The 25,360-nt window shown below is 33.4% G+C and overlaps 1 protein-coding gene across 1 annotated transcript in view; it reads left to right on the top strand.

The window, feature by feature from the left end:
* Window positions 1–465: 465 nt before the first annotated feature.
* The window catches only part of LOC119839148 (gonadotropin-releasing hormone II receptor-like), a 51,176-nt gene continuing 26,281 nt past the window's right edge, over window positions 466–25,360 (top strand). Inside the window, exons 1-2 of the mRNA XM_038365351.1 lie at window positions 466–756; window positions 21,257–21,378. Of these exons, the coding sequence (XP_038221279.1) occupies window positions 466–756; window positions 21,257–21,378 (413 nt within the window). The remainder of the gene's footprint in view (window positions 757–21,256; window positions 21,379–25,360) is intronic.

Raw genomic sequence — 25,360 nt, 5'->3', positions numbered from 1 at the left:
TCGCGGATCACGAAAGAAAATTCTTTTAAATAATAACCACGAATCGCGATTCACTATCTTATCAATAGGCATGTAAGGTTGCAAAGGCAATTTCATTGAAAATATAACTGATTTAATGGGCATTCCACTCTTATACTAATTTGCAATCATGCAATACTCGGTTGAAATGATTTGAATCACCGAAACCGTAAGCTTCATAATCCGTTTGATTAGGCCATGTTTTGCTACGGCTACGTTAGTTACTGCTACGAAGCCGAGCGAGAGCTACGCGCGTAGCGCGCTACGAACTTTCACATACACGAAAATGTTTCGGTGTTTCAGAAAAGCCGTAACTTTGCTTTACGTTTAATTTATGAATATAATAATACATTTCTAAAAATGTTACTCATAAAAAATATGTCAGCTTGTGCTCTATCATATTTCATTTGTTATATTTGTGCAGTGATAGTGAAGTGGTGATAAAAAATGGCTTTGAATTCATCTTTCGAGACGTCGACTTTCTTCATAGATAAACAGTTTTGGGATTATTTCGATGGCTCTTCATCACTAAATGTGACGTTTGAAGATATTCTGCCGCGTGATCAGGGGGTGGTGATCATGACGTATGGGATCTTGATGGCTATAGGTGGGCTGGGCAACCTGGCTGTGCTGGTGACGCTGGCTAGGTCTAGACGTAGGAAATCTAGAGTAGATCTGCTGATGACACATCTGGCGGTCGCTGATGTTTGCGTGACTTGCGGTGTTATACCTTTGGAGGTAAGCTTTTAATGACCCTATTGGCCTGAAAGTAAAGATGAAAAATTTTCATTTATTAAAAAAAAAAACAAACAGTTTTTTTTCTTAATTGATTGTAACATTAAATATTTGCATGAAGATCTACTCATCAACCATAATTATTGGGAGGTACTCTAAAGTAAACGTGAAGTTATTATAATTAGGTGTCTGTTTCAATTGTCTCAAGGTTCATCTTCAGGTATCAGGTTTCCAGCTTCGAATCCTTTAATGTGCAAATATAAAAAAGAGGAACTGCGTTGTTTTTATCCAGATCAGTTTATTGTACCACGATATATAAATACGTTGCTATACAAGTACCACACATATAGGTATGGTACTTGTTGCTTGGGTTAAATTTATCGCACATACAGCTAGGCGTTCCCGAGTAATATTTCAATTGATTTAATGGTTCGTAACCGCGACTTATGTTCAATTTTAAAGGACATATGCGGATAGTTAATAATACGGGTTACGTGCGAGTCGGACATAAGACAAGTAAGTACCTAAACGAGCAACTGCAAAAAAATAAAGTTCCCATCCAACTTATGACCATGCTAACCGTTGCTTGACCTCCATTGATTATTATTTATTGTTATAGAGGCAACAGAAGCATATTATTTTTGAATAGTTCAACTGTCTTACTTTCACGGTTCATGAGATACAGCCTGGTGAAATACTGATAGACAGATAGACAGACAGACAGAAAGACAGACGTATTGCGAATTTAGCTACCCTACTTTTTCATACAAAAGTAACGGCGGAGACGGTTTTTAAAGAATTACGACATATTATTATTACATAACATAATATAATAGTTTGAGTGTGTGAGTGAGTGTGACGATCATTGTCTAGACGGTTTTTGGCATGTAGAACGAGATTAAAGACGTTGTAATGTGTTTGTATTTCTTTATAAAATGTGATAATATGTAGGTTCCATCCTTCAAGAAATAAAACGTTACTTTTGCTATAAAAACTAAAATTGAATGCTCAGGAACTTCAAACTAAAAAGTTTAAAAAGTTAAGGTATATTCAGCAAACACGAACCATCTTAAAATGTTTTGATAAAATAAATAATATGTATAACACACGTACAAACAAGAAAAACAACGAAGAATAGCTGAACCATAGAGTTATTTTACGTAAATGAAGGGAAAGGCCGAGAGAATTATCAAAGTTTTTTAATCTGATACGGGTTTCTTTGTTTTCAGTGCTTTCTATTACCGATTTCTTCTTTATTGAATATATATGAGCCTCCGGCTACGGGACATTGCTAATGCATTACAAGTTGAATTTGTCGTCAGTACTTGTTAAAATAAACGTGATTGAACTTTGGAACAATTTGTCTTGTAAAGACTGTTGTAATTACAATTATATCGATTATTATATGTAATTAAATGTATTATATGTAAGTATCGATGTCACCCCGCTCATAATACAGATAAAAAATAAAAAATTATAGAATGTTAAAGTCTATGAGTATGTATGTTAGTTTATATGTATGCACGTATGTTTATTCTTCTGACTGACACTCCAACAAGGAGCTACGGAAGATCAGCGCTGCGCATTACGCGTAGCACATGCTGAGTAGTTACTCTTTCTAGCACCACACCGATTAATAAGTCCACCTTTATATTATTTTGTGTTAAATAAACATTCTTTCTTTCTTTCTTTCTTTCTTAAAATCGATAAGGATGTAGTTTTGTAGTGGTAGATTTTTTTGTAGTAAAAACTTTTTAATTAAATATTAAATCACCGAAAATATAGAAATCGAGTCGAGAAACTTCTCCGTTTTTCGTCAGTCGAGTGGTTTAATAAATAATTCTAAAAGAGAAATCATTCTATTTTTAATATGTATCAGTATGTAAATGTTTATTAAGAACATAACCCATCCCTTGTGGGATCAGTCAAAAACAAGTTTGGATTTATATGAGTGTCCTGTACGTTTGGATAATTAAAACCTGTGTACATAAATAAACATGCATTCAAAACCTCGTGTTAATGTTAGAATTGTTTCAGTTTTAGAAATTATATGCTCGCTTTAATCGTGGTCGAACGCGCCACGTGTCCAAGCGATTCGACATTTTATAAGACCCGATAGTTCAGCGAGTTATGACAATTATGAACAGTGACATTCGCATCTCAAGTGACAATTATTCATTCAAGATTATAGTAAACCACAAGGTATATCAAACTAATATTAATATTTATAATGATTTTTGTTATTAATGTATGGTATGGATGTTTTATAAAATAAATTTTGTAAAAAAGTAATAATATAAACGCGCTTTAATGATAGAATTAAATTAAATGTCTCATTTGCCGTAATTTAATACTAATTATTGAATCCTGGCGAGCCTAATCAGGATTATAAGATAAAAGCTCATATAATTATTGCAATTTGCAGACCTTTTGCACAACACACACAATACTTTTTAATTAAGGAATATGAAGACAGATAGTATGCCTACAATTCGTTTTATTGGGTCTAGGAATCTTTTATGGGTCATCGTATGCCGCAAAATTGACGCTATATGTATAATTGACTACATATATTATAACTAAAACTATATGTTATGTGCAGTTAGTTATTGTACATATACATAGTCCGAAATCCATGTAATATAAAGATAACATACCACGACCACTATCTTCCGTAAGCATGCAACCATTAAAATCACTAGAACAGCGCCGATTGTGCCTATCTGCTAGGCGACATCCTAAATATTACCTGGTTCAAATTCTGTCAGATGCGACCCTTTGGAGTTACGTTACAAGACAAAAGCTTTATTCGTCACTTACGTGTCGCACGTTTTCCCGACAGCTTTGCTATTTGTTAACCTATATTGTGCTTAAAACCAAAAGGTTGTATCCAAATAGCATTTGAATGTAGTAATAATTATTAATAATTTATATTACGGGTACAATAAATAAATCTAAGTTAAATAGCTAACGTTATTATCACTAAAGAGAAAACATTAGAAAACAATATTACATTGAATCTCAATAATAAGAGAATAAATTTCAAAGTCAAAACAACGAGAGAATATCAAAAGGATTATAGCTTAATACTTCAGAAGACATAACAATATTTATTTGTAAACAGTTTCAAATTTTTAACATGATCCTCGTGTCTGCGTTCCATACAATGAATTTATAGTTATAATATATAATTATAAATTATAAACTCACAATTCTTTATACTTTTAATTACTTAATATACACTAAGATTATAAATAAACTTTTGTATTTTTGTATGTTTGTATCGCGAAAATTCACGCAAAAACTACTGGACCGATTTGAAAAATTCTTTCAGCCTTAGAAAGCTACAATTTCACTGAGGGACAAAGGCTATACATGTACCACGGATAAAGCCGGAGCGAACAGCTAGTGCTAATAACACAGTCGGAGAATTTGTTTGTTTTAACCGCAAATTTCAGGAATTACTTAACCATTTCAAAAAACATTTCACACTTAGATAGTTACGTTTAGTAGTGATCTCTAATTGCTATAGCGCGGGCTGTTACTAAACTATACAGCCCAATATAATGGCATTTAATATTATTATTCTCTGAATCCTAATTCAACACACTTTAATATGATCACGTCAACTTCATAGCCATTAATATCTGTTGTCTGCTAGAAAATGTCACGTTGAAATTGATCCACCGTTTTCAGAGATTTATCAGAGCTTGCGTCGGATTTGAGACATGATTCATTACATATTTAATCTGTTTCGTGTCCTTTACAATGATTTCTTTTGTGTTAAATTAAATTGTTATTTTCTTTATCTGTTGTTGTTGTTTGTGTATGATGTATTCTTATGTCGTTAAATTAAAATTAAAATGTATTTTTTTTGTACATTATGTGTGTGTGCCTTCCTTATAGAATTACTAGCTTTTCGCCCGCGGCTTCGCCCGCGTAGAATTCGCTTATATCGCGCGACATGGTAAGGATTATTTTCTTCGCATTTGAAAAGTATGGTTTGTTCTTTCCCACGTTTAGCTCCATCTTCATACCAAGTTTCATCAAAATCGGTTTGACAATAACGAACTTTCATACAAACTTTCATCCCCTCTTTCAACCCTTTCTACCCTTTTTTCGCGATAAAAAGTATCCTATGTCCTTTCCCAAGTTCAGTTCTATCTTCATACCAAATTTTATCAAAATCGAATCAGTGGTTTAGGCGTGAAAGCGTAACAGACAGACAGACAGACAGACAGAGTTACTTTCGCATTTATAATATTAGTAGGGATTTCCTTATTATAATTAGCCAATTACTCAGACAGGAGTCGGAGGCCCATTTCCTTTTCCTCAACCTTCTCAGTCCATTACTTCTTCCCAGTAAATTTTCTTATCTCTTACGCTTTTAACGCGGCCTTGACATCCAGGCAAATAATAGAAGACGGACGAAAGAACTGTCGGTTGTGTATGAAGCTGTCCAATCAGTACTCTCATGCGACAGCCTAAGCCGATGTTGATCCCCGTAAAGGGGACGCCCTTAAGCAGGTTGCTATCAGGGTGAACCTTCAGTACACCCACGCGGCCGCATTAAATTCACCAGCCCAGGCTAGCATCGAGATTCACAACAAAAAAATAAATAAATTGTCGCTCTGTTTGACGGTATACCATCGCGTAGTAAAGCCTCTGTTTAGCGACCGATCGTGTACATTTAGATACAATGAAATAATAAAGAAAGGTTTTGTTTCGCTGTTATTTCAAAGAATTTGAATACAATTATATGATAGCTATGTGGTATGGAAATAAAATGCCTTTATTTTAGTCCTGATGTATTTATGGAAGTAGAATATATGAACAAAAACATGCAGTGAACTCGATATATTTGTTTTGATTCGCGCCAAAAAGTTATGCGATTAAGAATATCTCTTCATATTTGACATAGATCTTTAAATACTAATTTTGACTCCAATCTAATAAAATACGCAAAAATAAAAATACCCGCAGAGATATTGCTCGATTAATAGATATTTTCATATCTTAATAGTTAGCAAATAAATTGGTAGTAAAAAACCAGACAAATGTTCTCTAAAATACCTTTAAATTACCGATCGCTCACCATCAGGCGAACCACCAGGCATCCAACCACCATGACATAAAAAATCTATCAAGTCCAAGCGTAATAAAGTAGCCTAAATTGCATGCCCAGACACGAAAATACCTACATTGGTTTAATTAAATGTAATTTGCCAAACAAATGGGTTTGTAGCTGGCCTCCGTCAGTTGTGAAGGTGATTTTATGGAAAATGATGTTGGAATAAGCGACGTTGAAAATGGAACTAGAGCCCTTGAAGTTTCCTTTTCAACCAACTTAATAAAAAGGGGGAGGTTCTTAGCAACACATTTGGCGATTCATTTTTATTTCTATAGACCATCGGAGTAAATATTATTAAACTTTAACACTATATAAAAAACCTTCTGTTAATGTTATATCACCTAAAAGTTACAGACGTTGTGATAAACATATTATATGTACTTTAAATTTCACCATAGATAAAGCAATAGGTGCCTTGTTGTTATTCAGTATTAATGAACCGTCCCCCAGTAATGATCTCCCCCACAAACTAGGTTAATTCCCTATTATTAACTTCACACAATAAATTATAACGATCCTTTTTTTTATTTCTTATACACATTTTATGCAATTTATAATAAAAAAGTATTAAAGGAGCATTTATAAAAAAAAAAACAATAGAATAGCGCGCTAGAAACGAATAATTCGAAATCTGCTATTCTTAATTTAAAACTCGTTATTCGAATGAAATATCATTCGTGATAGGTCGACCTAATTCCGTGTTGATTAAAACATTTCAAATAAAATCAAATTGTTGTCCGTAACCAGTTTGAACTTACCTAGAAAAACTTGAAAACAAAGATATTAGCATTGATTTCTTTGCGGTGTTAATTGTTAGAATAGTTTTTGAGGTTTCCTTGTTGCTTTACAATTTTGTATTCCGTTTTACTGGGTAATGTTAAACTTCGCATTATTTTTAAATGAAGATATTCACATAGAACCTTGACGCATTATTTTTCAATCATTCATCTATTCTATTTATTTGTCACTCTGATAGAACATGCTTCAGTTAATGCTATTTGTAAAATTTTTAAACATAATATATGCCGTCTAAACGTCACCTGACGGTTTAAAAGTAGAATTCTAAAAAGTATATGCGGTATTGTTTTGCTATCTGATTATAATAAATATTTTATAATTAACAAGAGTTCCGCCCCGGTTTCGCCCGTGTGCTGTGGCTATATAACCCACAATACTCAGAGATCATGTACATATTCCATGAAAAAGTAATAAATCTAATTTATATGCAGCATATTTACTGTTAACAAAGATAATATAATAATATACTAATCTGTTAGTAAGGATCTTAATAGATGCCGTTGATTTTTCGCAAAACCCTTCGAAAATGCCTGTATTATAAGAGTATATTATTAATAAACATTTTACAATTAACTGTGTGGAAAATTTGCTTAAAAAACAAATTGTTTGAGTCAATCGGTCAGTCTTGCACACTCCAGAAATACGAATTCCTTTTTTTTGCTTTTTGAGAGAAATGTGACAATTCATCATGAGCCCATATATATTCCTACAGAGAGACCATTATCCACCACACTAGCCAAGTGGGGTTTAGTAGATATAACATGTTCGATCTTTGTACATGCCGGTATCATGTTTGTGTTTTCCTTAACCGTTACGAGCAGTGGTGATGAAATCCATATGCACAGATAAATAAAAATATCAAATTATTTTCTGCACGCTCGGCTGGTTTGGAACCCCGACTCCGAGATTTATAAATCTCGAGATCACCACTGCTCATATATCATAATGAATACAAACATTATTAACATTTCAATATAATATTTAGGAGTTGTTAAACCTCTTTGTGATTTAGAAGCGCGGTAAGCCACCCCATATTTAAAAAAGTTATTTAAATAGTGTTCTACATAGACTCAATGTCAAATGAGATTTTATTTTTGTATTTGATGAAACGTGGAAATATTTTGCGTTTTTAATTAATGCTTGATGTTCTAGATATTTCATATTTTATTTTATATCCTTATAAATATGCGACATATTTTTATGAAGTGTACTTGTGACATATTCATCCCTTGTTTACCTGTGACGTTTTTGGAAATGTTGTTTATATTAAACTAGCTTTTGCCCGCGGTTTCGCTACATTCGGAGTGGTCAAAAGCTATACGTATATATAAAATAATAGAGGGCTTCGCCCGTGGTACATATATAGCCTATAGCCTTCTTCAATAATTGGGCTATCTAACACTGAAAGAATTTTTCAAATCAGACCAGTAGTTCCTGAGATTAGCGCATTCAATCAAACATACTTCTTACATTATAAGCTATATTTTTGTAATACTTTTATATGGTATTCAGGATTTAGGATTTATGTTTTTATAATACTTTTATATAAGATTTTATTATATAAGATTTCAAAGCGAGTCTTTCGTATCGTATAGTATATAATCTCTCATTTATTAAACTTCCAAAAAATCCAAAGAAAAGTTTCACTAAATTCTCTAGTGTGGAGTGTACATAAATCGTGGCTCAAGAAACACAGTAATATTGAAAACAGCTTTCAATTCTGAGAATTCATAACATCCTGTATATTCAGCCTCTCAAAGCAACCAAGTATAGAACGCTAAGCATCCGTCTAAGATGCCGAAGCTGGAGTAAATTAACCTGAAGCTTCTTCCGATTACTCGAGTTGATGAAGTTTGTTAAGATAACGCTATGTTGCTTATAATAATTTTTATACAGGGTGTGTTATTTGTTACCCATTAAATATTAATCTGTGCTTCAGCTATATATTGAGGGAGAAAGAGCGTTTATTTGTTAGGAGTTTTTTATGTCGTTGTCGCCAATAGAGCTGATGGTAACATTACGGTCCATAAACCAGTCCAGTCCAGGCCAATGGATTGCCGCTTTGAATTGGTAAGAGATAAAGATAGGATTGACGAGAGGAATATAGGAAAGGATTGGGAAGGGTGAGGAATAGGATATGGGCCTCCAACACATTCACATGACTAGTTGCACATGACAAAATAGCACATAAAAAACGTTTAAACCGTAAAAATTTAATATATATTATGTTACCGAAAAACAAGTTAATATGTATTCAATGTTTTCAATATTTTCAAATGAATTGCTGTTCGTATATAGGTATTAAAAAATTATAAGTTTAATATTTTAATACCAAAAATCTTTCTGGATGTCTCTTTTTATATAACCTCCTTTTTGAGGTGCATGGAAAATTAGTCATTGTTTTACGTATATATATCATAAATATTTGTCATTTCCAAGGAAAATATAGGAAAGTTGTACCGTGTACGTACGTGATATAATGATTTTTATAACTATTGTAATACAAATGAATTGGTATGAAAAAAACAATTTATCATGCTTTTTACTTTAACGTATAATATAGTGTCGCCAAATTGTATAAATATAAAGTTTATAAACGTTGTCAGTTTTCAAAACTCAGCATGTTGCAATATGTTGAGAATTTAATATTTCCAAACGTCCACATGTAGCTGGTTGTGAGCCGATAGAGCAAGGCCTCCAATTTCTGGGCAGTTTTATTGTGGTCGATCATGCTTCGGCACGAATTCGGCCAGCTCGCACCGGGGAAGTACCACACCCCCACAGACCGACGTGAGATAGCATACTGCTGTGTTTCGTTCGGCGAGTGGGGGAGCCGGAGGCCCACATTATTTACTTACCCTTCCTAGTCCTTTCCTTTATTCCTCTCGTCAATTCGTTCTTAAGCGCTTTCCAATTCGAAGTCGATAATCCATTTGTAGAGGTGTAAGGTCTACGAACGACCTTATGCCTCTCCAAATGATCATGGGCTGTGGTAGCGCTTACCATTGGCGACGGTGACATAAAAACTTAAAAAAACAGGGAAAATTCAACGAACGTGACCTAATCCATTACATTATACACACTAAAACAATTCTGTTTCCGAATTCTCGGCATATTATGTATTATGTCACGGCATATTACAAGATGCCTGACGTATGTGAACTGACGATGCCGTTTGTTAAAGGTTATACAAAATGCCTGCAAAATCACTACTTAGTATAAAACAAAATTGCATTGTCTATCTGTCGCCTTGACATGTATGCTTAAATCTTTAAAACTACGCGATGGATTTTGCGTTTTTTTAATAGATAGAGTGATTCAAGAGGAAGGTTTATATTTATAATAACATCTATTAAAATACTCCGAATATAACTATATTTGAATTTGAACCAAAAGCTAATATTTGAATGTTAGGAATAAGTGTTAGTTGTACATTCTGAAATTACGATGGAAGAACAATGGTATCAAACATTGGACGTTATCTTTATTACCATGCGTTATTATTTTATATTTTCAGCCGGTAATGTCATTTTTTATATGCTTTGTGAGAATAATCGTAAATTGTTTGAATATTTCATGCGAAAATAGTTGTTTCACTTTGCCGATATGCTGGAAATTATTGATATTTATGCCTCCACTTGACGTTAAATGCTTAATGCGAATTTTCACTTCTCAATATCGACAAAAAATTGGTTCTATTAACGTATAATCGATTTATTTCTTTAAATACTTTATTTTACCATAGATACAACATAAAATGAAAACTCACAAACAACTAAATGTTAGAAAAAGCACGCCGTATCGCCTAAGACGATCTCTGCCAGAGAACCTTTAAGTACCGGATGAGATAACAAAAAATTTGGTTTGATTTCATCATTGTCAACTATCGGTCTGCTCACGTTTGCGCTAGAACTTCTTATATTATAACCTGAAAACCGTTTAAAATTTTTCTTGAAAATTTCAAAAGAAACTTTCTTAAGAATTATAAATCGATTCTAAGCCACGAAAAGGCGTACTCGATACGTTCATGTTTAAATTCTAAAGAGTTTTCTTTATGAAGGACTAGCTGCGCCCCGCGGTTTTACCCGCGTAAGTCCGTATCCCGTAGGAATATGGGGATAAAAAGTAGCCTTTATGTTATTCCAGTTGTCCAGCTATCTACGTACCAAATTGCATTAAAATCGGTTCAGCAGTTTTTGCGTGAAAGAGCAACAAACACACACACATCCTTACAAACTTTCGCATTTATAATATTAGTAGGATCTTTCACTTTATATAATAGTGTATTAATATTTAATTTTATTTATTTATCGTCTTTTGCTCTAATAGACATTATTATACGTTGAAGTTTAATTCAATACTCTTATATCACTTTCATTAAAAATTGAGCGACACAGAGAAATGCTTTTAAAATCATCTCTATATCATGAAACGCACGTGTCACAGTGTTTATATTACTCGTAATTTTACTTGTATGTACGTGAAACTTTGGATGGATGGATTTATGGATGTTTGTCCTTTCACACGAAAACAGCTTACCGTATCTGTATGAAATTTGGTACAGAGATAGATTATACTCTGAATTAGCTCATAGATAACTTTTATCCGTATACCAAGCGAGTAACGCCGCGGGTTACAGCTGGAATACATTCACATGTACATCCGAATCATTTTAACAATTTTAAATGTTTCGTGTACATCTAAATAGAATGAAAAAAGGTCGCAAACAATTCTAATATCACTAAATGATAAACTCGTGATAAGGATGCATGACATTGGCGAGGTCAGTTAGTAGGTATTAGTTTGACGGAGCTATAATATTGATTGAAATGAGTAAAGTTCCTATAGTATTATATCTTTGAGATCTCTACATCTAGTCTGCATCTACTTTCCCTCAAACAGAGATAATAAACAAGAGAATTTCGAGAAAGAACTAAACCTTTCTTTGAAATAATCTAATATCAAATCGCTTAGTTTTGGAGTTTTGTCAGTCAAATACATATACACAGACATATATATTATAATATAATATAAGTAGATTTCTCTCTGCACTATAATACACAATACATTACATTTTAGTACATGAATAGCTAAATATCTAGTGTTGTGAGATATCGCTGTTTGAAATAGGTCTCAAAAGAACCCGGGCTATAAGTCACCAGCCACTCCCGCGATCTCAGAAGAAACATTGAAATTTAATTAAAAAAAAAACATGTCAGACAACAGATGTTTGGATCAGAGAGAAACAGACTAAAAATACAAAAAGACAATATATATGTGCTATGTATTGCAACTTATTTTTATATTATTCTCCTGATGTTAGACTTTCCTCTCTTTCACGTAAGGGGGCAATAAAAATGGAAAAGACAAAGTATTTTCGGAATATCACGTGTCAAAGTGAATTTACTCCGCGTGCCTTGAACTTTCAGCTCTCGATACTTGAGTATGAGAGAAAACGGATGGGAGCTGGGTATATTTTTGAATTTCTTGTTTGTTTAGCTTTCATTCTCTACTTTAGTTAACAATAGAAATAGAATTCGTAATTTTCTTGCTTTCTGCCCATTGCGTTGTATTAAAAATCGCTCGGGAAGGATCTTTGTTTTACTATGTAGCGAAAATGGTTGTGGGTTGATTTTGGATAGGCACATAAAGAAGTTTAATGTTGACATGAGTAAGCAATAATTGATGTGTCATTTAGTGGTACATTGACTTCTGGGCAATAATAGTTAATAAATAGGCCAGTCAGTTTCGATACGTGGATGCAACACGAACTTCAAGGATATTTCACGAATAACCGAATTTATTACAAGAAAGTTGTGACCATGGAAAAATTACGTCTCTGTAATAGATTCCTAAAGGAATACGTAAGAAAATAGTAAATGCTTAATAGAGTACGGATTAACTCGGTTATGGTACCAGGTCAGCTCAGTCTCTTAAATGTCAAGGAAACAAATCTCCTTTAATAAGACACTTTGTGAATCGTTCGAAGCGATGCGATAACGACAACGACTTTATTTTATCGATGAAATTTTCAGCAAAATTGTCGAGTAGAGCGTGACATGACATTCGCGGTCCTTACCGCTTTCGAGTGAAATATTATAAATTATTTGATGGGGCTTAATTCAGAAACTTATAGATATTGTATACTAGCTGTATCTCACTGGATATTGTATACTAGCTGTATCCCGCGGCGTATCTCGTGCGGTACTCGGGTTAAAAGTAGCCTATATGCTAATCCAGACTATCATCTATCTCTGTACCAAATTTGATACAGATATAATATATAATAAGCTGTCTTTAGAATTACATTTATACATTCTAGCAAGTTTCGTTTATAATATTAGTATGATAATTTAAACAAATTTTAAAAAGGGCTTATCGTACGCCTCTGCACATTGTGCCAGAGAGTCAATTACACAACATTGTTGATTGGACCGTGGGAGTTGAACGTGGTTCGGTATGATATAGGTTTATTAACAGAATTTACGTGACTTTATAACTTGATACCTAGTAAATCCTAAGATACCATTTAGATTGATAGATACACAGAAAGGGTAAAATAGGACTAAGACTAGGATACTAAGAAAGGAAATTGTGACTGATTTGTACGCGTGGTACCATGTCAACTGAACTGGTGGTTCACCTGATGGTAAGCGATCACCACAGCACATGAACATTCGCAGAGATAGTGCCAATGCAAATGCATTGATCGCTTTTAAGTCGTAAGGGATAAGGGAAGGATTGACCTCTGAAACGAAGGAACGAAATGGGAGGGCAAGGAAAAGAAAACGTACCATCTGTGAGCATTCGCGTATTATAGTGCATAAACCTTTGTCTATCTATCCACTGTTATGTGGATAGATATCCCGCCGGTCGCTGTTCGCATGTACCGCGACTGGAGCACCTGGAGCTGGTGTATGTTGGCCGCAGCGTAGTGCACGAAGGTTACGGTTGCATAGGTGAATGTTTGTTTGTGCAAGCTAATACGTACGCGACTTCTGATATTTTTGAATATATGTTATAGTATCTATATTCTTATATGCTAGCTGTTGCCCGCGAGTTTATGGGACCAGGACCTATTAATAAATTATTGGAATTAAATAAGTAATTCATAAATATCTTTAAACAACTAAATGAATGAAAAAAAAATCATTTAAATCAGTTCACCGAGTAAAAATTTATGAGGTTACAAGCACAAAAAATACAGTCTAATTGATAATGTCTCCTTTTTTTAAATTGGTTGAAAAGGGAAACGGCAAACACATTGTTTATATATACAGAACTGAAAACCAGTTCGCTTGAAAACAATAAAAAAGCAATTATTGTTGATACCTTCATTATTTGCTTTACGTGTTTCATCCTTTGTTGTTTGAAGAGACCGGGATAATGCAAAGGCCCGCTTTAATCTCGCTTGTGATCGTAAAAACTCTGAAATATGAAATACGAGCTGCGCCCCGCGGTTTCACCCGCGTAAGTCCGTATCCCGTAGGAATATCTGGATAAAAATTTGCCTATATGTTCCAGTTGTCCAGCTGTCTACGTACCAAATTTCATTGCAATGGACCGATTCGAGCCCTGGGAGTATGTATCTTTACTTTGACTTCTCGATCGAAAACGGAGCCGCAGGCGGAAAGCTATTGTAATAGTATTTAATTCAATAATAACATAGTAAAAAATATTTTCTTATCACATTACAAGAAATGTTTAATTATTACCCATTCTGGGCTGAATTCAAAGAACCTGTCAGATTAGACCAGATTAAAGTTTAAAAATAAAGATTGTTATATTATTTACCAGTTTTAACCGGCTTCTTCACTTAAATTATAATATAGAAGGTATACAGTTTATACTTGATATGAAAATAAGAAAATATAATAAAACAAAAAATAAAAATCACGTTCTTAGCAAGTATATAGTAGTAACCTTAAAACGTTGACAGAGACAGATAAATCAAAAGTAACATCTGTCAGCTCGCACTTGGTTATCGTGGTGGATTGTGGAGCCTGAACCCTGACAGAAGGCCCGCGTCCCAGCAGTGGGACTGTAAGATAAAAACTGATGATATTTTAATTGACAGCGGGCAGATTATCTTATAGATCAATTATATCACAGTTTTAATCTGTGGTATAATTATTTTTTAGTATTAATTTTAGTAGTGTTTATTATAAGTACTGTGTTCTTCAAATTTAATTTAGTGGAGAAAATAATTTGATTATATTAATTGTTATTAGTCACACATTTATGCCGTTAAACTTATTTAATTATAAAGGCGTGTTGTTGTATCTTATATTTGTATATTAATATCGCCTCAAGTGGGCGGATATTAGGTCATATAAAATGATGACTCAACTTAATATCTGACAGTTTGAATAAACGTAGCCTACAGCTATAAGTTTAATATAAAAAATTTAAAATAAATTGGAAGTACTAGTACTATGTAAAGATAATTAAAATGCCTTTAATTTCTATTAGATTATTGTTTCAACTGACGTCGGTATAGTAAGGAGGCTAGAGGTGATTAAATCCTGTTTTTTTCTATTATATACGAATTGTAAATAGCAGACGAATTCGTACATGCATATTGATCATCCCTTGGTATTAAAGAAATACAATCGAAAAATAGCAAGCTAAAAAGCTAGATAGAAGTTTCAGTGTTTTCATAAGAATGTTTTCTTACAATTTTCTTTTATACGTTCCATTTCTTTAATGCCACTTATATAGTGTATTTCTGAGCAAAAATCTAAAACGCTATGAAACAATTCACGTTAAAAAGGTAAACCATAACTCACCGAAATCTGGTCGAAACAACAGTATCTATCGTCCCTTTATACATCTTTAAACAAAAAACAGTGTTCCAATGATACACGTGGAATAGCTTAAGAGTTTATCCGTTCGCTTTGATGGTATTTAATTACCTTATTAGCAAGGCTATAATGCTCGGTTATTTTTATCCTCAATTCATTTTGTTTTAATTGCATTTTCAGCACGTATCATTAATTAAGAAAATGTTTTATAATATATTTTATAGTTCATTTCTATCAATATCAATAAATATCTGTAGCTAAAAAAAACACACTATAATGGTAGGATGAACTAAATAAACACACTTGCTTATACTGAGTTTACATTATAATCCTACTAATATTATAAATGCGAAAGTTTGTAAGGATGTGTTTGTGTGTTTGTTGCTGTTTCACGACTCAACTTCAAAAAACTACTCAAACGATTGCAATGAAATTTGGTACGTAGAAAGCTGGGCAACTGGAATAACATATAAGCAACTTTTTATTCCGATATTCCTACGGGATATGGACTTACGCCGGTGAAACCGCGGGGCGCAGCTAGTAGGAGATAATTTAATTCTGGTGATAATCAGAATAATAAGATTAGTTCATAAAATTATTGTACCGCTACCGAAGCTTGATGAGTGTACAAAGTTTTAAATAAATCTGTCTGTTTAAAGTGTGTAAAATCCAGTCCAAGTTGGTTAAATACAAATATACAAGCGCACAGGTGAAACTAATTAAAACATGTATATAAGCACTGAATCACGTAAGCTATACAGTCAGTATACATACTTCTATTTAACGACATTAAAGCATTGTGTTTGATTTTAGAAGAGTTTCTTTTGGCGGGATTTAAACACGATTTATTAATTAAATTGAGACTGCCCGTAGCCTTGCTCGTTGTAAATTGTTGAAAACTTCGACATGTCGCATGATGAATAATACTATATAGTTTCTCTTTTTAAAAGAATGTGGGCAAACTGGTCGCTATGCGAGCTATAGCTAGCCACATGAGACTTCACATAAGATTTTGGGAGGGCGTTCCTGGCCTTTATGAAGGTGAAACTCAAAAAATACTCTACAATGGAGGTTATTTTATATCAAACTAGTGTTCCCGGCTTCTCAGAGTGCAATAATACATAATATATACATAAACGTTGTTATTATTGATATTGCGTTGATATAACATAGCCGTTATGTGTTATTGATTTTTTTAATATTTGCTTAAGATTTCCTTTTATAAGATCTATCTCCCGATAGTAAAACCATAACAAACACACAATGCAATCTGCCCAGCGTGATGCTGTGACGAAGGGAAATAAGGATTTATTTTCTAGACATTACAAGATTTACATTTTTTCACCTAGCGTGGTAATACAAGTAAGGTTCCGCTAAAAGATACGGAATCCCTTTGGTGGAAACTTTCTTAATGATTGTATTTTTTCATTTGCAGACGCGGGTTTGATGAAGGTTTTCCTCTTTATTTTATAGCAGTGTTTCGAACACACGTACCGATTTTTAGTCGGTCTTTGTACAAACATAGTTTCACAATAACGCACCAAAAAAGAATATTCGAGTTCGGTTTAGTTTCGGATTGCAGCATCGAACTGTCAACGTTTTTGCAATAAATAAAATGCCTTTATGTCTGAGAAGACAATTGAACAACATTTCAGACAGAAATGCTTCTATTTTGATTTAAAAATTTGAATTGTAGGACTTTTTAAATAAGTATATATCTAATGGGGTGTGTGAATAGGTATTTTATTCTGGTAAAAATCATTTTGTTTATTATAGTTGTGTTTATCAGAACGTATCTATTGAAATACAGGGTAATACTTTTGTTAACGATTGCAAGATGCAGCTCTGATTCTCCGTAAAACGTTATTGTATTTTTATCTAAATATATTTTGCTTGGAAAAATTATACGCATTACGCTATTTTAAAAGCTTCTTTTGATGCAACGCGTAGTAACATGCTTTGATCAAATCGCAGTTTTTGTTAGTACAATAACATTAAGAGTATTTAACAAGTTTTAAAATAATCCTTTGATATCTAAGAAGATAATGTAATTATTATGGTTTTATATCTTTTAAATTCAAATCTCTGTTCCTTGATGTTTATTTATTTATAATGTTTTACTATAAAACAAGGTGTCACTAACATTTTATAAAAATGGCGGTCTTAATGGTACACAGTAATCTCTGCCGGGAAACCTGATAGGAGGGGAAATGTCAGAAATATGTATATGTCTGTTTTGAGAGAGAAAGCATGTGAATAAAACGGTTTCAGCTCAGAAGTCGCAAATTTCTTGAAGCTTCTCGAGACATTTCGCTAGATTGTTCTCGAAAGATCTCGAATTAACGTATGTAAATTGTCTCTTAACTGTTCAAATGCACACTGCTAGGTTATGCCGCTATCTGTCTTTTGTTTTGAAAGGCTTTCAATCTGAATCCAAATGAACATTTCGTTTGATGTTTTTTAACTGATTATGTAATATATAAAATTGAATATTAAAAAAACCTCCGTCCACCGATATATTTCAATAACAATACGATAACCTTTGTTATAATTATTTTTCAATGTCGAGGTTATCGTCAATGGAAATTGAGAACGCTTCGGCACAAATTGTCAATCCTTTAAACCCACCGTTAATAATTAATCCTTTCTGTCTTTATCTTCATTATCTTAACACGCTGATAACACATTAACTGAGACCGTTCCTCTGCAATTCGTTGAAATCTTTGAGGAGAAAAGTACTTAAATTCGCTCCTCTATCTCCGATGTTAGCCAATTCTTCACATTTAAATAGATGAGTGTTTGCTTAGAAAACGTAACTAAATATTCAGTTATCCAGGAAAGTTATAAACAATAGTCTAAATAATCGATATATTGTGTAGTACACTAACTACCAGATAGATTTACAATATACCGCTATTTGCTGTCAATGTTTTCAAATAGAGTTGCTTTGTGTAGAACTGTCAGGGAATATTTGTAGGATACCATTGTTATAGGACTCAGCGTGGGTATATTCTTACCAATCCTACGAATATTATAGACAATGACATTAGACATAGCTTTATTTGGCACTAAAATAGGAATACAGTAAGTTGGAAATGAAACAAACTTGTAAAATACAAATATATAAGTAATAATGGATAGGTTACAAAGAAAGTCTCTGTATCAATCCTACTAATATTATGAGTATAAACGCGAAAGTTTGTAAGTATGGATGCATGTATGAATGGATGTTTTCCGATTGCAATGAAATTTGGTGAGTAGATAGCTGGGCATCTGAATAACACATAGGCAACTTATTATACTAATATTCCTACAATACCATGTCAGTTAATCTATTTAGGCTCTACTTAAAGGACCTTCTGTCTTAAGTTATTGCATAAGTTATTATCATGCCAATATTAAAAATATTTTACGTTTTAAACAAATAGATCGACTTGGCCATCTTCACCTATTATTTCCTATTATACAGTAATAATGATTCAACTGCAAATGTAACCTTGTAATCTTATATATTCATATGGGATAGAAAACTGAACCAAAATTACAGTATATTTAGGTTCTCCCATGATTAAGACACTAAACTCTATTTGCATTCAAAATTTAAAGCTTCTATGTCTGCTAGAAGTACCTTGGACTTTTGATGAACAGTGAGTCAGACAGTGAGTGACAAATTCAGAAACTTTAACAAGTCGTCATTCTTAAACTATTGGTTCAAATTCACTGAAATTTTAAATGTATCATGTTTATAAAATACCTGATTAGTTACTGAAAATTTAGGCTTCTTGTTTCATCCACAACGAAATTATAGTGGCGTTAAAAATAGCGTGCAATGCTCCGAGAAAGCTTCGGTGTGAATTGGGCCAGCTCGTACCGACGAAGTAATAACTGGCGTGAAGTATACTACTGTGTTTCGTAAGGCGAGTGGGGGAGCCGGAGGCCCGTTTATCCTTTCCTCACCCGTTCCGGTCCATTCCTTTTTACAGTCGTCAATCCATTAATTTTGCCTGCCCGTTAAAAGCGCACAGCGCATCCGCACTACCTGTGAATTTTTGAAGACAATGGTGATCGCTTACCATCAGGCGATCCACTAGCTCAGTTGCCCGCTATGACATTGAAATATAGAGTTCATGCGTTTCAGCTGTCAGCATCTAAAACCAGCCTTACACCATATTTCCTCAGTTATATCTCTTACAAAACTTTCTGTGAGTAACTCCAACTGTTTAATTACTTTATAACTTAGACGGCTTGTCAAGTAACTCTTACTGTTTTATCATTATACCGCCTTTCAGGACTTCTGATAGGTAATAAAGAAATATAAATACCTATTTGGTTAACTTTTATATCCGACTTCCAGAAAAGGGACAGTATATTATCTCCCGTTTCAAATATTTTGTAATCGTGGTTACATTATTTTATTCCTTTAGAATTAGTTTTTACTGCCGACGGAGATTTTAATGTACCTCTTTTTTAAATGTTATTTACAATAGAGGACTCAATTCTACAATTTCGTTTTTTGTTAGTATAATTTAATAACAGATTGACTTTTTATTCTTGAAATTCTTTTTTATGTAGGTAACGTAAAATTAAATAATCCTTTTTACGTGGAATGTGACTTTTGTGATGTGTTTCAATTTCATGATTCAATTAATCCAATGAATATCGTATATAATTTAAAATTATTACAAAACTTTGTGTATTCATCGCGAAAGAAACATTTTCTTTAACATTTACATATAAAGTTACATAAAATATATTGTAACTAACTGACCTTTAGAACTTTGTTTCAGATACAAGATTTAAAGTCCGATACCTAAATTACAAACCAGTGAATTATGAAAGCTTCAAAATTCTGATAAACTTATTCGTTGTGATGTTTATTTTGCGATTGTTTAAACTCGTTGGGCTTTAATGGTTCTGTACAAAAGGGTTAAAACGAGACCCTATTACTAAGACTTCTTTGTCTGTCTCACCGTCCGTCCATTCGCCGATAGGCGGTGTTATCCAGGTGTATCTCATGAACCGCGATGTATAGACAATTGAAATTTTCAGAGATAACATATTTCTGTTGCGCAATAACAACAGAAAAAAAATGAGGTTAAGCAATGATTGGCGCGATCATAAATCGGATGAGTAATTTTTTTTTTCAATTGGTGTTTGGATTATTTGTATAAAACCATAGTATAGCGACTCACACTTGACCGATATTTATGAACCTTTGTATATATTTATTTAGTGCTAAAATTAATACAAAATGGTGTACGAAGTATCTATTACTCAGATGGGTAAAACTACATTTTTACACGCTTTTTATTAGCTTCACCTGTATGTTTGTTTGTAACCGACTTCTTTGGGCGCGATTTTGACCCACTTTAAACGGCCAGATTTCTTTCAAACTTTGTAGATTTATTGAGGACTGATGACAATACACTAATTTGATAAAATTATTCCATTTTTCAATTTGCAAAATATGATTTTTGTTAAAGCGTGTTTTTCAGTTTTTTTAAACTATTATTTATTATTACTACACTTATCTTTTTAAAGAAACGCTGATTTATTTTAACATAGTTTTATGATATCTGTGGTATTAATAAAAACTTTTATTATTCATCATCATAATCATCAGCCCATATATGTTCCCACTGCCGAGACACAGGCTTCCTATGAGGGTTCAGGTCATAATCCATCACGCTGGCCAAGTGCAGTGGCAGATCAAATGCCGTCGAACATTATTATTAGCATTATTTATTTAAATTCGACTCATTTGTTTCAGATTGGCTGGAAGTACACTAACGCTTGGTTGGCGGGAAACCTGCTATGCAAGGTGTTCCTCGTGATGAGAGCGTTTGGCCTATATTTATCGTCAAACGTGCTCGTTTGCATTTCGTTAGACAGGTATACATAATAATTACATAGTACAAAACAAAGTCACTTGCCGCCGTGTCTGTAGTCTTAGATCTTTAAAATCACGCTACAGATTTTGTTTTTTTTTAATAGATAGAGTGAATCAAGAAGGTTTGTGTGTTTAAATATATAAATAAAAAGGGAAGAGAAAGGAGTTTACTCCGAACTTAACGCGTACGAAGTTGCAGGCAAAATTAGTTTATGTATATTATAAATCAGTTTCATCATCATCAAAACCATCACCGTCATCACCGTCACAACCACGTCAAACCATAAAACATAAATCGAAATTAAACTCAAACACATGTAACCAGACTTCCTTTAGAAGCGCTTTTGTATCTTGAATATAAATAATTTATATAGTATATTCCACCGGTTCGGAAAACAGTTTCTACAGAGCAGCTTTTACAGAATTTAGAAGATTATTAAAGATTAGCGTTCTTTGATAGTGCATCTCGCTCGGACGAAACCTTACATAACAAATGCTTAGTGGTACGCCCCGGTCGCGGACGTATTTTAACCAGCTCCCGTGGCCCCTTCACTCAAGTGGCTCGACGGAACACAGTGGCGTTTTGGTCGGTAAGAATCCGACATAACCCACAGCTCCATCCCCGGGTGCCGTGGGTATCTATGCAAGATTTCCCCACTATAAAAAAAAGTGGTCCGCCCCATCCTTTATATCGCCATACGAAGTTCTTATGTTGTTTTTTTGGAAAAAGGTTTTTTGTCCTATTGGAAAAAGATCCTTACCGCATGCTACGCTAGCTAGGCAGCTAAGGGGCTAGGCGAGCTTTTGGAATTCCTATATGTATGGAACTCCTGTATGGAACTGTTGTTATGCTGGCTGGAGTAATATACTCGTATAGATAATCAAAGCAAATATCTGAAAGCCTTAAACTATCGAACTGGATCCTTTATTGATTATGGAACTACTTCTTTGACTAAAATAATTTTTCTAAAGAAGCGTCGTCCATTTTTAGATCTTTCTTTATAAGATCATAAATAGATTCAGGCTAACAAGCCTGAATCTATTTATGATCTTATTTTATCTTTTTGATCTTAAGTTAAAATTTCCGATAACAATCGGAAATTTTAACTTTTGAAGTCAATTTTTGCACTACAAATTACGCCCACAGTCACAGTCACATCTTAGATACTTTTCGATGTTTCGTAAACAGTTATAGAAGCAATTGAGGGATATATTATTAGAAATGGTTTAATTACTAACTTTTCTATGAAATGTGATCTTTTCGTCTACTTGTGAACCGGATTCAAAAAGAAGAACGTTATCAATCCGGCTGTGTTTTCTGTCTGTTACTTTAGAACATTCGACAGGTTTTACCGATTTTGATGATTCTGTTTTATTTGAAAGATGGTGCCTCCCATGTGGTCCCATCCTAATTTGTGGTTGTATTAACTGTTTGATGTTTGTTTTATTAATTAATTAATTATTCGTTGGCACAAAGCTTGCTATGTTATATAGTATTTTTATGAATAGAACATGTTTCATTGTCTATGTGTATTATTGTAATATTTATGTTACAAATAAATAAAATAAAAAATATATATTTTCAAAACAAACACATTTCAGATATACTTATATATTTATTTCATAAATAAATTCAGGTTACGTTTTATCCTATAGAATTTACGATTCAACGGAGAAGTCAAACTTTGTATTATGTATTAGTTAAAAAGGTTATTTGCATTCTCATCTCTTTAAAAAAACATTTGAAGAGTAATATTTCGATCGCCGTGCCTTCAATTATTTGATTTGAATATTCATTCGATTTTATAAAATGGTATAATTTAGATGTCTTAGTCTTGATGTAGAATTAAAACAGGAAAAAGTTTCTATGGAATGTCTTATCTGATTATTGGCAGTAAAATAAAAAAGTTCTAAGTCATTGACCCTTATCATCCGAAGATGGTTGCCTTCATACTTATATATAAAATTTAGGTTACTTAATTGTTTTGCATGTTTTCGTAATTATTACTAAAAATTTAACCCCACCCATTGGGGAAATTACCAGAACCCCCACGGAAGATCGGCATGAAATAGTAGTACGTTAATGTTAAGGTTTCGTTCCGTGAGTGAAGGAGAAGAAGACGGAGGCCTATTTCCTTTTTATTTTAATACCCAGTCCTTTCCTTTATCCCTCTCGTCAATCCTTTCTTTATCCCTTTCTATTTAAAGTCGGCAATCCATGTGTAGGGGCGAAAAGTCTACGAATGATTTTACGCATCTGTAAAATATAATAATTTTATTGCATCCCTTTGTTCAAAAATCTCTGCATACATGTTTTCAATGAAAATGTAAACCGCATGGCCTACCGCACAAAAAATGAATCATCGAATTTAATTCGAAATGAGTTATTCATACATCCATAACTAACAAAAATATTAAAATACAATTGAATCGCGAAAGTTCTCTTTTAGAAGTTTTGAAAAATCCAATGCCTTTGTTTAAAAATCCTGTGAGATATAAGTGTACGGCACACGAGGCGTGCAAAAGGCTTATGTTAGTCAGATTTTTTCAACTCTCTAGAGTCTAAAGCAAGCGCTATTTGCATACACCCAGATTTCCTGCATTGTCCCCGTTTCACTGCTTTATGAACTGAGTTCAAATTTAAGGTGTTCTTTGATACATTGCGGAGGTATTTACACGTTTTTTATTAGCTTCACTTGTAGTTTTGTAACCGACTCTTTTGGGCGTATTTTGACTCCCTTCAAACACGGTCAGATTTCATTTACCTACACTTTGAATCTATCGAAGACTGATGACAATACACTAATTTGATAAAATTATTTTAGTTTTATACAAAAAGCGTGTTTTTTACTATTATTACATTTAGATCGTATAATTGATTAAGTCAACTTCCAATGTGTTATTTGAAGTAAATTTATATAGAGTCAGACCTATGCCACCAGTGCCACCAGACCTATATATCAATCAATAATTCATATATCGTCATTATTACGTTAAGTCTGCTCCATGTTTACCTAATTATTTTACAGAGGACAGAATAATGTCAGGCGTTAGGTTATATTCAGTAGAATCTCATTTCAATAAGCTTTTATTAGGTAAGTTTTTGGATTTATGTGGATAGTATTACGTGAAACAACATTTACTTTGCAAAAATGTTAAAGGGCAATTGGATCTCCTGGTTGTTATGTTACTGAATTTAATTTTTTGAATCCTTACTGTTGCCAACTGTGATGGTGACATTCATAAATCTTTTTTTTTTAATATATAAAACACAAAGATGGCTGACTAGCTGTCTATAGCAGATGTAGCGCTACGTTGCTAGTGTTAGAGGGATTTATGTTTGTTGAAATAAAAGACTAAAAAATACACACTACACAAGTCGTCGTCGCGACTGTTACGCTATGTTTAGTGTACTGCCTGTTATTTGGGTCGAGGGCCGCCCGCGACACCTAGTATTGCTAAGGTGTTCGGTGGTCATCGCACCGATCACTGTCTAACTGTCAACGGTCAGCCCACACTGGTCTGATAGGGCTGAAATTTGGCATGCAGATAGGTATTACGTAGGCAACTTTTAACCCCCAACGGAAGAAAATAAGGGATGAAAGTTTGTACAATGGAAATTTATTTTACCCACGCGGGTGAAACCGGCGACAGCTAAAAATTAATATCAAAATATAAAAATCTGACTACTAAAAATGCGAGGATGAAAAATACTTTATTGCCAACAAACAAAATGGATAATAATAAACATGTATGTTATAAACTGTATAATAAATAATAACAAACTGTATGTGGTAATCGAGCACGCTTCGGCACGAATTGGGCCAGCTCTCTCAGGGGAATTACCACACTAATATAAAAAATGTACTCGTATTTTTAATCAAATGCTTCTGTATGAAAAATAAATTTAAATTAGAAATTTTGAAAGAATAGAAAAAATTTGATCACGAGGCAGGATTCGAACCTGCGTATCTTGCCTAACCG

Source organism: Zerene cesonia, unplaced genomic scaffold (assembly GCF_012273895.1).
Source record: "Zerene cesonia ecotype Mississippi unplaced genomic scaffold, Zerene_cesonia_1.1 Zces_u009, whole genome shotgun sequence".
Taxonomy (NCBI): Eukaryota; Metazoa; Arthropoda; class Insecta; order Lepidoptera; family Pieridae; genus Zerene; species Zerene cesonia.
Note: the sequence above shows the minus strand (reverse complement) of the source record. Positions and strands in the feature narration are given on the sequence as shown.